Genomic DNA, 13,715 nt, shown 5'->3' on the forward strand with positions numbered 1-13,715 from the left:
TTTTAGCCCACACTGGGGGCCTGAGGTGCGTGTGCATCTTAGGTGGGAGGTTTTGGCCTCCTAGTTGAAATTTGAGACTGTCGGTGTGATTCTGTGCTTTGATTTGGGGGGGGGGGGGGGGGTAGGGTTACCAGGTACAAATACTGATACTTCTGTTCCTTCTCACGCAAAGTATTTGGTTTGCTGATTGCGTGTTAAGTTTGTGATGTGTGCTTAACAAATTGGGCTCCTTTCTTGCAAGTCTAAGCGTGAGCTTATGTGCCATGTCAAGTTAGATGTTTTATTTAAAGTAATTTCTTTATTTTTTTATATCAAACAAAAATCACAACCTTTGTGCAAACACTACAGAGTTTGAAGCCTGCATGGAAAAACTCAGGAGCTGTTGTGTGTCCACAACTCAACAAGTACAGACAGCCATAAACATCCCACATAATACACCAATTTCACACCTTCAAAATCTTGGTGGAATGGCACAGGCTAGCCAATCCCTGGCATATAAGGCTGGATATGGCACAGGCTAGCCAATCCCTGGCATATAAGGCTGGATATGGCACAGGCTAGCCAATCCCTGGCATATAAGGCTGAATATGGCACAGGCTAGCCAATCCCTGGCATAGAAAGCTGGATATGGCACAGGCTAGCCAATCCCTGGCATATAAAGCTGGATATGGCACAGGCTAGCCAATCCCTGGCATATAAGGCTGGATTATCTGACTGTTATCTGCCAACTTCAGAGGTGGATCCTGAGATTGTACCCATATCGTTAGGGATTGTGTTGTACTGTCATATGCTGACAACATGTTCTAACAGTTGTTTAGGATGAAAGGGATTAAAGGCAGGCAGCAGAGCTATGAAGAAGGAGAAGTAAGTCATCCCAAGAGCATGAGGAGATCTGGAATGGAGGGTGAACTGGTTGCCAAACATTTGTGGCAGGCAAACTGGGGACTAGGGAACCAGGGCTGCAAAAGCAATACAAGGTTAGAAATATAGGAGTGGTGTTTGTGTTTAGCATGGGATGGAGAACAGAGAGTGAGCTATAGAGTTTTCAGTGACTTGGGTGAATATAAGCAGGCCAGACAGTACAGCACTGCAGAAGTACAGCCTGAAGAGCAAAGGAGGATGTTCCCAAACAGGGGCATACGGAAGGGAGTCTGGACCCTGTGACCTAGTGCTCAGGGAGGTGTGCTTGCAATTGAAAGGCTGCTAGTTCCAATCCCCAAGCAGCAAGGTACTGCTCCCTGGGTGCTAAATAATAGCTGCCCGCTACTATGTCACATGGGGTTTAAATGCAGAGGATACATCTCATTGTTGTGGTGTGGCAACAATCACTTTCACCTTTAATTATTTGTACCCTTTTCCCTTGATAGGGTTAGGTTAGGTTAGGTTAGGTTAGGTTAGGTTAGGTTAGGGCAGGGGTAGGCAACCCTGATCCTGGAACCACATGCACCTAACTTCAGGCAGATAGTAACTCATCAGGTAGGATGGAAAAACCCCCTGGGTATCAGCACTTTGGGATCAGGGTTGCCTATCCCTGGGTTAGGGAGGGGTTATGGAAGCTCCAGTCACCTGACTTCCAATACTGGTACTTGCAAGATAAGAGGCTCTAAACCTGTATTAATGGAAACTGTCTCTGTGAAAACTCAGCGAGCTGAGCCTGTGTCTCATTCTATGTCAGCAAACCACTATTATCTTTCCGCCTCAGAACAGGGACAGACTTCATGGTTTGATGGTAATGGGCATTGCTGATGTCACTTCCTGTAGGCGGTTGACCTTCATGATGTCACTTCCTGTTGGTGGTTCCATTCTCCTTTGGCTGAGCTGTGGCCTACATGCATGGACTGTGAAGTGACACCGGGCCAAAGAGATCAGCATCAGGAAACTTGCCTCACTGCTGTATTCCTTTTTGTTTTTGCCTAATAAACTGGCCTGAAATCTCTTCTGGCAGCTTCCTTGGGTGATTGTGCCAGTCTTGGTCCAGAGGGTATATAAAGCCAACATTGATACCTCTAAGTGATGAGTGGCAGGATGGTCTTGCACGTTGCTTCATGGGCGTCACCGCACGCCATGACTTCATCTGTGACTAAATAAGCTATTGTTTTCCAGGCTCCACCCAAATGTTTTATTGGCTTCAGCATGAAACTTCTATACCACACATCACCGATTAAGCAACACAAGTCCACGTTGCTAGGTAAATCTGGGCACGTTCCTTTCCTGTTCCTGCAGAATCTGTTGTTTTATTAGGGGCTATAAGGTTATATTTTTTGGCTTAATTTCACTGTTTAGACTTAACTAGCTAGACCTGTACGTCATGAAACATTTGATGGAACAACACAGAATTGTTTAGTAGCTTGGAATTGCTGGTCAATAGTTAAGCGTCACTGGCTACATAACGATGGGGGAGGGCGAGTCATTCCTATTGTTAGGGGAGTGTTGTAAACCTGAATACCCTCATCGTGTTTGTCTGCCCACACATATCCCTTATCCGTATGCTGTAAGCGTCTTAATCTGGAGTGTGCTGCCTGTTTTCTGTTACATCCTTTAATTCGTGTGTCCAGGGTGGGGAGATCCTTTTGAACTGCAGCAGAAGCACGATAACGTGGCCAAAGAACACGGTTATAAAAAGGGACATGTAACCCCCACTGTACGAGCTGAAGGCTCCACCTCACAGTTTGTCCAAACCTCTCACTGCAGATTAAGACTCCTTTTTCAAAATCTCCCAGGCCGTGGCGGATACCACACACACATCTGTCTGGCTCAGACTGTGCACCTTTTTCGCTGCACCTTCACATTGACGCTTAACCCCTTAAGGTCCCTTGTATGCACCAGTCCTTAAAGCCATTCACATCAGTCGTTAACATGGCTTTCTATGGGTCAGTTGTATAACTCCGATTTGCAGATCAGCTAACAGGCCCACAGGCCTAGTGTTTCACAACTCTGGTATTGACCGACGTCTCTTAATCAAAGGGGACTTTATAAAGAAATTATATGTCATATATATCTTTTTATGGGCTTGTTATGGGACTTGTTTTCTATTGGGAGCAGCACAGTAAACTGCATTTATCACCTCCCTCTTTTATTAATGAACATGCAGTATAGACACGTGTTTGGTATATTTTTATTCTAGATTAGTTCAGTTAAAGACAACGATCACTTCAGTTCGATGTACAAGGCCTTAGGCAGACTGAGAATCTGCACACGCCATGGGCACAGCAGGATAAAGCCTATTTGTTGAAGCTATCCTGGTGCTGTTCTTCCGGAACATGGTGATTAGCATTTCTGTCCCTCTATCTTCCCTTCTTCGGGAAGCCGGCGTGATTGGTGCTCGATCTAAATTCTCTCTTCTGAGGCGATGGTCCTGAGGTCATCGGGAGAGCTGATTGCATGAACGCTGTGGGAGGGGTTTCCCTTCTCAACCAGCAGGGCCACCGCCTGACCCAGTTCCAGGTGGCACAAGTAACCCGGTGCCTTGCGCTCAGTGGAGGCGACACCTGTGTTGATCCTCACCTGCACGGATGGGATCAGATCAAACTGGACTAAACCTCTGAAGTGACAAAATGTACATAATAGTATTTCCTTCTGCTATTAACCTTGTAATCCAACAACAGCAAATATTAGTACTATTGTTTACAGTTTTATCTAACCAAGGTTCCTCTCATTCATTCAAACTCAAGTCTTGCGTCATTTCAGATTTGCATTTGGAATTAAGTGAAGGTGCCAAGTATGAAGTAAAGCTGTGAGCATAAATAATGATCTGTGTGTGACAATGGGGTAATGCTGAGAGTGACTAGCAAACTTAAGTGGTATTAATGAAGGATAATTACAAATTCAATGTGGGTTTTGGTTGGCTGGTCTCCACACAGCCCCCATTGATTGTGTTAATAACACCCCCTGGACTGTTTCCGTGGAAACCCTATTGTGTATCACCTGGTTGAATTTGCATGGTGTATCTGGGTACTCCTCCTGCAGAACCTGGCAGAATGCCAATGCACTGGCAGCTCCCACTGTCAGGAAGCCCGTTCCTGGCATCAGGAGCCTGTCTGCAGCACCCCCTGCAGGACCACACGTTTCACTACATGCGGGAGGCACTGAACAACTGTCGGCGAGATGCAACAAATCTCACTGCACTATAAGCCCGCAAGCAAACTAAAGTGTAAGCACTTACCAGTGATGAAGGTATAGGTTCCCTTGGGATTGTCTCTCACCAAAGGAAAGAAAGCCTTCCATGACACAAAGGTGCAGAAGAGTAAAGCATCCAGTACCTGTGGGCAGGGTGGTGGCGATGGAGGAGATTAATGCAGGGAGGATTAAAGTGCAACTCCTTCACATGGAGAGAAAGAGTTACGATTCGCTGCAAAATGTTGTGAGTGGCTGAGCACAAAGTCAGTAAACAGCCTAGTGGTGCAGATATTTCAATAACTGAACAGCAGGCTCACCCAGCACAGTTCCTTGAGGTTTTGAGTGTGGGGGGCTCCACCCTGCCACCAGCTAAAGCCCAGGGAGGACACCACATCAGTCACTGTCACCATCCGTGTCAGCAGAGCCTGCTTCACTTGCTCCGCCCCCTCCTCTGATCCTGGACAAGGAAGGACAGTGGCGTTTCTGCGATGTCATGGTTATTCTGCGTGATAACTGAGGGTCTGTGCTGGAGTGAAAGAGGAGGTAGTGAGGGAATGAAAATGAGCCGAAGGGAGAATGAAATGAATAAGTGAGGAATTGGTCGATTGTGACTGAAGGATTATGGGAGTAGGGAGGGAATTTTGAGTGATTGACTGCGAGCATGTGAGGGATTACTGGGCAATTACGGAATGATTGGGGAATCATGGCTGTCAGTCATATTGGGATTCAGTGAGACATTATGGAACGAGGTAATGTGTGGAGGTAATAACCAAATGTCTTACCTATGTCCCCCTCAAGGGTAACGAGGTTCTCTCTCTCGGAAGGGGAAACGAGCGCCTTTAGCTTCTCCAGCTTACTGGCATCTCTGGAAACAACTACCACTCTGAACCCTGTACAGAAAAAGTCGGACTAATTCATAACCAAACCATTTAAACACACGAAGGATATGTGTCTGCCACGGTTTGTAAACACACACGTGCTCATTTTAAGCAATTTTTAAAATGCCAATATATTTACTTTTTATTTTATCAACCAGACCCGGTTGTCTTGATTCGTGTTGTAATCCAGCCACTTATTAAAAAATGAAAACGGCTCTTTAAATCAAAACCTCCAGTTCACAATAACGATCACGCCGGATTGCATGCTAGAATAGCTTATGTATTTATAGCTTAGTCGGTTTTTTAAGACATTAACACCACGAAGATATCAAGATATCAAATTAATTTGTAGAGGTGAGTTACGGGCCCCACCAATGTGAAATCATCGCACTCCTCAAATATCTGAAAATGGATTTTCTGGAACCGCAATTTCACCCGATGCCACGCTAACATTAGTTTAATACTTAAAAATTAACTAGGCTAATACATATTGTGGTTAGAGATTTCGCTGAATCATTAAGCCGTGACAGTGATTCAGGCTGTCCCACGTGAGAAGCCGCACCCGAGTCCATGTGCTTTTCAGCACTTCCTGCAACGGGACAGCGCACACGGCGGCGCGCTGAAATTGACCCAAAAGTGAGTTTGGGATAAAATTCCAGCCAGCGCCGCTAATTCCTCCGAATGAGTCATTAATGATTCAGCGTAAGATACACTGGTTCCTTTGTTAAATCCACGTTACTTGGAATTCCAAACTGTATACGTTTGAAAATATTTAGTAAATGTTAAAAAAAATAATAACATATCTGGCCAAAACGCTTCTTTTGAACCTACGCCTAAATTCAAAACTGAATTATAAAATTGGTGCCCTGAGTATATGATTTGTTAGCAATATACATACGGATATTTATTGACTGATATTTCGTCAGTCTTTCAGGAAATTAAACCTGTGGGTTACTGAGGGTTTTGCAGGAATTATGTGACTGTGTTAGCTGGAGAGTTGATGTAATGTGAAACTGTCAGCATGAGGTCTCAGCAAAGGTTCTGGGGAGGTTGGAGAAAGGATCTTAAGCGGGTTGCGAAGCCAAACAGGCTAAGTAATATGCTGTAGAGCAGGGGCGGGCAATCTTATCCGCAAAGAGCCGGTGTGTGTGCAGGTTTTTGGGGTAACTTTTAGGCAGAGTTGGGTAATTCATGGCAAATAAGTAAAAATCCAGACCGGGATTTTGTTTCAACCAACCAATTGAGCATAAAGAGGCACAGTCACAGAGTACTGTTGGATGAAACAAAATCCCGGTCTGGACTTTTACTTTTTTTTGCCATGAATTACCCAACTCTGCCTTTAAATCAGCTGTTCAAACCCAGGTGAGAGAACTCTTCAGCCAATTGGTCCTCTAATTAATAATCTAATTAGGGAGTTGTAGTGAAGACCAACATACACAGGCACCCTTTCTGAATAAGATTGGCAACCCCTAGTGTAGAGTAACGTATTAATCTACTGTTTCATGTCACGCTTATGAATGGATGAGATGCCTGCACATAACTTTAACATGAATTTAATTGGCAATATTAAGAAACTTTCATACACATGTTTATTTCAACTTTCTCAATACGAAATAAGTTAAATGTCTTTACCTAACTATAACACTACACAGATAAAAAGAATATTCAAAAAATATTTATCATTACAATATCATGAAGAGGAGCCTGACTTTTTCCGGCAGGCACACGGTTAGCTGACAAATCACATGCACAATCAGCTATTAGCCCCTTATTTTTGTCTGCCTGTTAACCAAACAGTGTGGGGTTTCCTCCGGGTACTCCGGTTTCCCCCCACAGTCCAAAAACATGCTGAGGCTAATCGGAGTTGCTAAATTGCCCATAGGTGTGCATGTGTGAGTGAATGGTGTGTGAGTGTGTCCTGCGATGGGCTGGCCCCCCACCCTGCCTCGTGCCCATTGCTTCCAGGATAGGCTCCGGACCCCCCCCCCCGCGACCCAGTAGGATAAGCGGTTTGGAAAATGGATGGATGGATGGAAGTTAACCAAACAGTGCATCCATCTGTCATAATTTATCGACATGACTGCATTTCTAATGAAGGATCAATGCTCCATCGTTCCGCCCACCCCACAGGGGGCGATTCTGCCAGGTGCTAGGGCTTTATATAATAACTATATAATAAGTGCATTTCATTCCTGGTGTCACAGACCCCGATACCACACAGCTGCCACGCTGCCACAGGCAAAGGGCTGGGTGCAGGTGAAAGAAATATCTTTGGTTAAACGTTCAATGTATTGGCACCAGGCCCAGTTCCAGCTCTCTGTAACAGGGTGGGCCAGGGAGGGGCCAGTTACATAAAGTTATGCAAATATATATTCAGAAGAAGCCAGATGTTTTGGATGTTTTTGTCCTTCTTCAGAATCAGAGTGTTTATGAGACTGTGTGTGTGTGTGTGGGGGGGGGTTGCATAGATCACATTTGGGTAGTCTGGTAAAATCAGAAACTTCCTTACTTTTGACGACATTTTTCAGGTCCCTATCTGGATCATATCAATTTTATTAAAAATCTGTGAAAACAATCAAAAACGTAAACGTGGTAAGACTCTTGCATTCTGATTGGTTACTTATGGTTAAGGTTAGGGCTGGGTAGAGGTTAAGTGTGTCATGACTGGGATTAGGCTTTTTCCTATAGAAGTGAATGGAAGGTCCCCATTTACATAGCTACGCCAACATGTGCAAATGTGTGTGTGTGTGTGTGTGTATTTGTCTCAATTGTTTAAAGCATTCCATGGGGTTCCAAAGTTCCAATCCTTAAGTTTTCTGACATCTTTGTTACCTGTCTAGACTTATTCTTTGTTAATATATAAATTTAAATTAGTACCCAAGATTTTTATGGAAACAGAGATATTTTATTGTAGCACAAGCAAAGTGCTGTGTGTTTCTCCCTCTCTATCTGTTTGTGTGTGTGTGGTATAGTATAGCACCCAATGTCTAAAACACAGTTTACTAACCAATGCAACACACACACACAAACACACACACACACAAGGATTATACCAATGCAGCCAAAACAGAAAAAAATATTGTGTTTGCTTTCCGAAGCATGAATGATCCTAAGCTTCATTGAGGAAAACGGTGCAGCATTTCGTTTATGTTTATTAGTGATGGTGTGTTGATCAATATCAGAATGATCTGCACATACAGAATCTGCACACTGACTCGGATTCGTCCCCGACGTGAGGTCCCTTTAACACACTCACTATCTCCCACTCTTTTTTAACACGTATTTCGCCCGCTGGCATAGTTAGCAACTAGCTATAAACAAACTCCATCGGGCTCGCGATTTTGAGTTATTTCATTTGTGTGGGGAAGGAGAGGGTAGAAGGGAAACAGGACAAGCCATCCTGAAACAGGACAAGCTCGGCCAATAGGGAGCAAGTTCAAATGGACAACCGTGCACCCTTTAGAAAGAAGCCCCAAACACTTCAACCCGCCACTATCGATATTTGTAAAGGAATTAACGGAAAACGACCCAAAAGTCGCTTAGGATAAGCAGACTTGGCATTTGTGGGTCATATAAAAAGGTCAAATTTCACAGGTCTCTGGACTGATTGGGTTTGCGCATGGACAGTGATTGGTAGATACGTCCGAGAATACTTTATTTCAATATAAGCTTCTGCGCATAAGAACGAAATATTTTCGCAAATCCATCCATCCATTTTCCAAACTGCTTATCCTACTGGGTCGCGGGGGTCCGGAGCCTATCCGGGAAGCAATGGGCACGAGGCAGGGAACAACCCTGGATGGGGGGCCAGCCCATCGCAGGGCACACTCACACACCATTCACTCACACATGCACACCTACGGGGAATTTAGCAACTCCGATTAGCCTCAGCATGTTTTTGGACTGTGGGGGGGAAACTGGAGAACCCGAAGGAAACCCCACGACGACATGGGGAGAACATGCAAACTCCACACACATATGACACAGGCGGAGACTCGAACCCGGGTCCCAGAGGTGTGAGGCAACAGTGCTAACCACTGCGCCCCCTATTTTCGCAAAGAAAGAATAATAATTAGTATTATTATTATTTTCTTTCATTCTTGATATTCAATAATAGTAATTATCCTTGCGATTTGCGCTTTTCCCCTCTCCCTCCTGGGATGGTGAGCCAGCCTTGTTATTCGGTGCCCTCCGGGGCCGTTTGGCGCTCTGGTCTATTTGATCGACTCATTGAATTTTATATGAAATGGTGACAAGTAGTAGTCCTTATATGATTAAATATAATATTACGGAGAAATAACGGTTTACAGTTATCAATAATGTAATGATGTCAAGTTCCAGCTGAGTCCACCTTACCTTTATCCAACAATCCTTTGGCAATTCCCGAGCCCACCGTGCCCGCTCCGCCGAGCACCAAAGCAACCCTGTCCGAGTTAGACATCCTGATTCCAAACTGGAGGGACAAGCAGTGTGCTGAGCTGCAGGAGTTGCAAGTTGGAAAAGCGCTGCAAGAGCTGAGTCTTAAGTCTTGTATAGTTACGCCTTGCAGTCACACCCACCCACATCTGACCAACACAATGCAGTCAAAAAAAGATTTTCAAACGACATATTTCTCCTCATTTATTTGGCATTTCGAAATAGGTGGATATTGTTTTATTCATTTTATTGACCGCATCGACGAGCAAGTTTCCTGAAAAGCACTCTCTACTTTTTTATTTAATCAAGCTTATCAACAGAATTCAAAATAAACAAAGCGTTTCTGAAAGACCAAAATATTTTATTTTATATTATAAACATTTCCAGGGCTCTTGGTGCGCTTTGTCAACCAACGATCATTGATTTAAATAATGTCAATTCTCAATTTTAAGCATTTTAATCATTAACCCTATTTTATATGTCATTAAGTGGGGTTACCTATATGACTTTTAATAAGCCAATTATGTCGCATAACTTCTCTAAATATCTATTTGTCGGAAGATGTTTTCTGAACATTTAAGAGTGCTTTACCGCGCAGAGTTGATGTGGGGCGCTGCAGTTCGACTTTTATTCTGGCACCTACTTGTTCCTGCCCCGGCAGTCAAAGATTCATGTAGGGAAACTATCATATTTACACCATAAAACCGGGGACATCGGCAACTTTTATGCAAATCTCCAGATAACCGAGAAAGTCAAGGAAGGTGGAGAGGTAAGATTCTTCGACAAGGAAGTTGCGATTGGATTGTGTACGATTCGAATAATTAAGAAATCTTAATGTGAAGTCGAAGGAAGTAACACGACAACGGGGAATTCCTGAGTTTGCTCGCTTCATGTACTCGGTGTTAAATACTATTCAGTCCTGTGTTATGTAAGTATAGTCATGAGATCGGTAAGGCCAACAAGTGAAAGTGAAAAGACAGAAACACGCATTTAATTTTACACAAACAGAGCTCACGATTACAATTTACATTTTAAGTGTTTTTTTAAGTGAAGTGAGCATATGTTTTTTTTTTTGCAGCGTAATATACTCTTTTGACTTCCCCGTGAGTTCTTTTTGCCTGTTTTCGTTTTCACTTTGTCGCGAAACCGCGTGAGTCCAAGACTGAGCTGTGCAAAGCTTCGCCAGACTGAAGTCGTTTATGGAAGCTTCTTAAAACGGCAGTGTTTTCGTTTCCGTTTATTAATTTAGTTTAATTTCTGTCTACTTATATATTATTTACAGTTGCTTTCGATGTGATCTATGAAGCCACTGAAGTGCCATAAAAAAGAATAAATAGGCCTGATAAAATAAATGTTGAATAAGAAAGTGAAATGAATATAAATAAAAATAAAATAATTATAAGAAAATGAATGTTTTTCTTTTTTGCTTTTACTTTTATCGTATTGCTTTTAATTTCACCTTATTGTTTTTACTTTTACGTTTGACTGTTATTTTTATTTTCACCGTATTGCTTTTAATACTCCTGTGCCTCCGTAGTGATCGTAAGATTTTTAGACGGGGCATTTTTGGAAGAATCTCGATATTTACCTTTTTCCCCCGTGAACTGACCCCTGTAATGTTTTGCTGAGGTTACTCTTTGCATAGAAAGTGCCCCTGTCTGGCATTTCAGATTTCAGGCTGGGTCCTCGATCACGTAGCTCTGCTGTTGGTCATTAAACACCGCATTTTTCCGAAACGTGCACATACTGCGCGGGTCATTCAGCCGGTTAGTCCAAACCCCAGTAACAGGTTAGAATGTGTCCAGTAGACTCACATCCCAGTTTGACATCCTTTACTTAAAGAGGGCTGGGTTTAGCGGCACTCTATCACAAAGCTGGATTTTGGGGTTAGCAAGATATTTATCCGATTTAAGATAGTCTGGGCTAATTGTAGGTGAATGAAGATAAAGTCCATTTAAACTGGGGTACCTTAAATCCAACAAGGTATCTATCTAACCTACAAAGCACGCTTCCAGATTTGTTCCCTAGTACTGAGAAAGCCTGACTTAGTAGGCTCATGATGTAAATGTTTATTTTAAGATGTGCCAGTGTGCCTAATGTGTGCCCCCCCCCCCCCCATGTCTCTCTTCCCCACAGCACAATGAGCATTCGAATGAAGGCTTCAGATAAGACCGATGTCTATGAGCAGTACAACAGCTATTTGGGGACGTGTCTCAAGCAGGGTGTCAGTGCTCTGCTGCTCCAGGACCACACTCTGTGTGTGCAGAACCTGCTTTCAGAAGGTGATGTGCAGGTCTTATTCCGCTCTTTGGGCGTGGACCTCCTCGCGGTCATGAAGGCCTCAATCCAGAACGCTGACTCTGGCCTTGAGGGGCTCGCTAAGGCTTTTGAAGTCCTGGAGCTTGCAGCCATCAACCTATACCTGTGTCCATGGAGGAAGGAATACAGAACAATAAAGGTGTGTGTCTCTCAGGGTCCTTGAGTTGCACCAGGGTGATGTCTGCGTGAGTGCAGGCCCTGTTTCATCCTTCTGCTTCTTCTGTCTCTATCTTCATGCAGATGTTTTCTGGCACATACATCCACCAGGTGGCACCAGTGCTGTCTGAGCAACAGGCTGCTATGTTTTTCGGGTTGCTTGGATACCAGGTGGCAGAGGGGCAACGGCTGGAGCTGAGGGGGCAGCCCACTGCAGAACAACTTCGAAGGCTCGCATGCGCCTTCTTCTTGGCACGCTGTGAATGTCGCCTCCTGCTGGGCGTCGGGGGATCTCCAGGCGGAGGGTTGGTTTTCGAACAGGCCCTGGTGAAAGAGGGGCAGAAGGGGCGTGGCCTGCAGGAGGCAAGGAGCGATGTGGTGAAGCAGTTGGAGGTGAGGGAGCAAGAACTGGGGGAACTGGACCTGTACAGAGCAGAAGAGTGGAACGGGGAGAGCCAGTCAGACAAGGCGCAAGCACAAGATCATGTCTGTGGAATGAGCCTTTACAGCAGTGGCAGCACCTTGCCTGCAGGTGGCAGCAGCAACATTTCCGTGCAAGATGAAGCTGTCAGTACTACTATATCTGACCAGCTGAACCAGGTGAATGACCCGGCCGGAACTCACTGCAGTCAACAGGAGGAAGCAGCAAGGTCTGTGAAGACTGAGATGTCTAGAGCAGGGGTAGGACAGCTAATTACTTCTCAGGCCAGTGGAAATGACAGGAGAGCTGCAGAGTCGTCTGCTGTCTCCCATGGTGGGAGGACATGTCTGATATTGTACTGTGAGCAGTGCTGCATCGTGCACAGCATAAACTGTCCAGAGGCGGAACGCTGCGAAAGGCTGAGACATCGTACACGCTATATAAAGGAAAACACGACCCAGCAGGAGAGAGCTGGTGGGGTGCAAGACCCAATGGAGCATGAGAAGCTGGTCGCATGTCTGAAGAGACACACCTGCCTGGAGGAAGGACTCTCATGTGCCCCAGACCCCATGTGTGAGCAGGACCAGCACTGCAGTAAGGCCGGGCACGCAGTGTTGTCCAAGAGGTCACCTGAGCCCAGTGAACATACAACCCCACAATCCCTAACCCCTCAATTCCTCAACTTCCATTCCTGTGATCCTGGCAGATTCAACACCAGGGTTTCGCAAGACATCAGCTGCAGCGACTTGAAGCTTTGCGAGCATCTCCAGCAAGACGTTGTGAAGAAGTGCACAAATACGAACGACTGTGTGTTACCTATCAGGGCCGTGTGTAAATACTGCCATGTCGCCTATTGCAAGTCCTGCTGGTTCAGGTGCCCAATTACCTGTGAATGCGGTCAGATCATATCCCTTGTCTGATGAAATGCCGCCTTATTCACAGTCAAAGATCCCACCATATACTTGACCATACAGGCATGTTTTCACACAGCACTAATCAAGAATATATCCACTCAAAACCTGAATTTTATTTGAAAAATTTACGTTTTAAAATGTAATTTAAAGGAAATACTCTAATTCATTTTCTTGTTTGTTGTAAAAAAAAAAAAAGAAAAAACAAACTATTTGCTATTGGTGTCCTCTTTGTGTTGTATGTGATTTTGAGAGTGTCAAGATAAAACAATGAAAATAGGAAGTGCTTGCAGTTTTTTTTTTTATTTTGGTTATTGCTTAGTCATTCATGATTGGCGGTTTTAATTAAATGCATAAGGACTTTATAAAGGTATTCTGCAAGTATTAAAGCTGAGCACTTTAAAACACCTGAGATGGGTTCCTGTAATTTGTCTTAGATTTGACTGCTGAGATGTGAGGCATCACTCATATATACCCTGCCAGACGAAATGGATGAAA

At 44.3% G+C, this 13,715-nt stretch overlaps 2 protein-coding genes across 2 annotated transcripts; one reads left to right on the forward strand and one right to left on the reverse strand.

The window, feature by feature from the left end:
* Positions 1-3,087: 3,087 nt before the first annotated feature.
* LOC125751719 (uncharacterized) lies at positions 3,088-9,493 on the reverse strand. The gene is made up of 6 exons (XM_049030896.1): positions 9,351-9,493; positions 4,899-5,006; positions 4,434-4,573; positions 4,163-4,259; positions 3,925-4,049; positions 3,088-3,504 (listed from the first exon to the last, which is right to left on the reverse strand). The coding sequence occupies exons 1-6, from the start codon at positions 9,433-9,435 to the stop codon at positions 3,328-3,330; spliced, it is 732 nt and encodes a 243-aa protein (XP_048886853.1). The 5' UTR covers positions 9,436-9,493; the 3' UTR covers positions 3,088-3,327.
* A 547-nt stretch (positions 9,494-10,040) lies between these two features.
* spata2l (spermatogenesis associated 2-like) lies at positions 10,041-13,624 on the forward strand. The gene is made up of 3 exons (XM_049030888.1): positions 10,041-10,179; positions 11,547-11,868; positions 11,970-13,624. Exons 2-3 carry the CDS (start codon positions 11,551-11,553, stop codon positions 13,224-13,226), a joined length of 1,575 nt encoding a protein of 524 aa, XP_048886845.1. The 5' UTR covers positions 10,041-10,179; positions 11,547-11,550; the 3' UTR covers positions 13,227-13,624.
* Positions 13,625-13,715: the final 91 nt, after the last annotated feature.

Source organism: Brienomyrus brachyistius, chromosome 11 (assembly GCF_023856365.1).
Source record: "Brienomyrus brachyistius isolate T26 chromosome 11, BBRACH_0.4, whole genome shotgun sequence".
Classification (NCBI taxonomy): Eukaryota; Metazoa; Chordata; class Actinopteri; order Osteoglossiformes; family Mormyridae; genus Brienomyrus; species Brienomyrus brachyistius.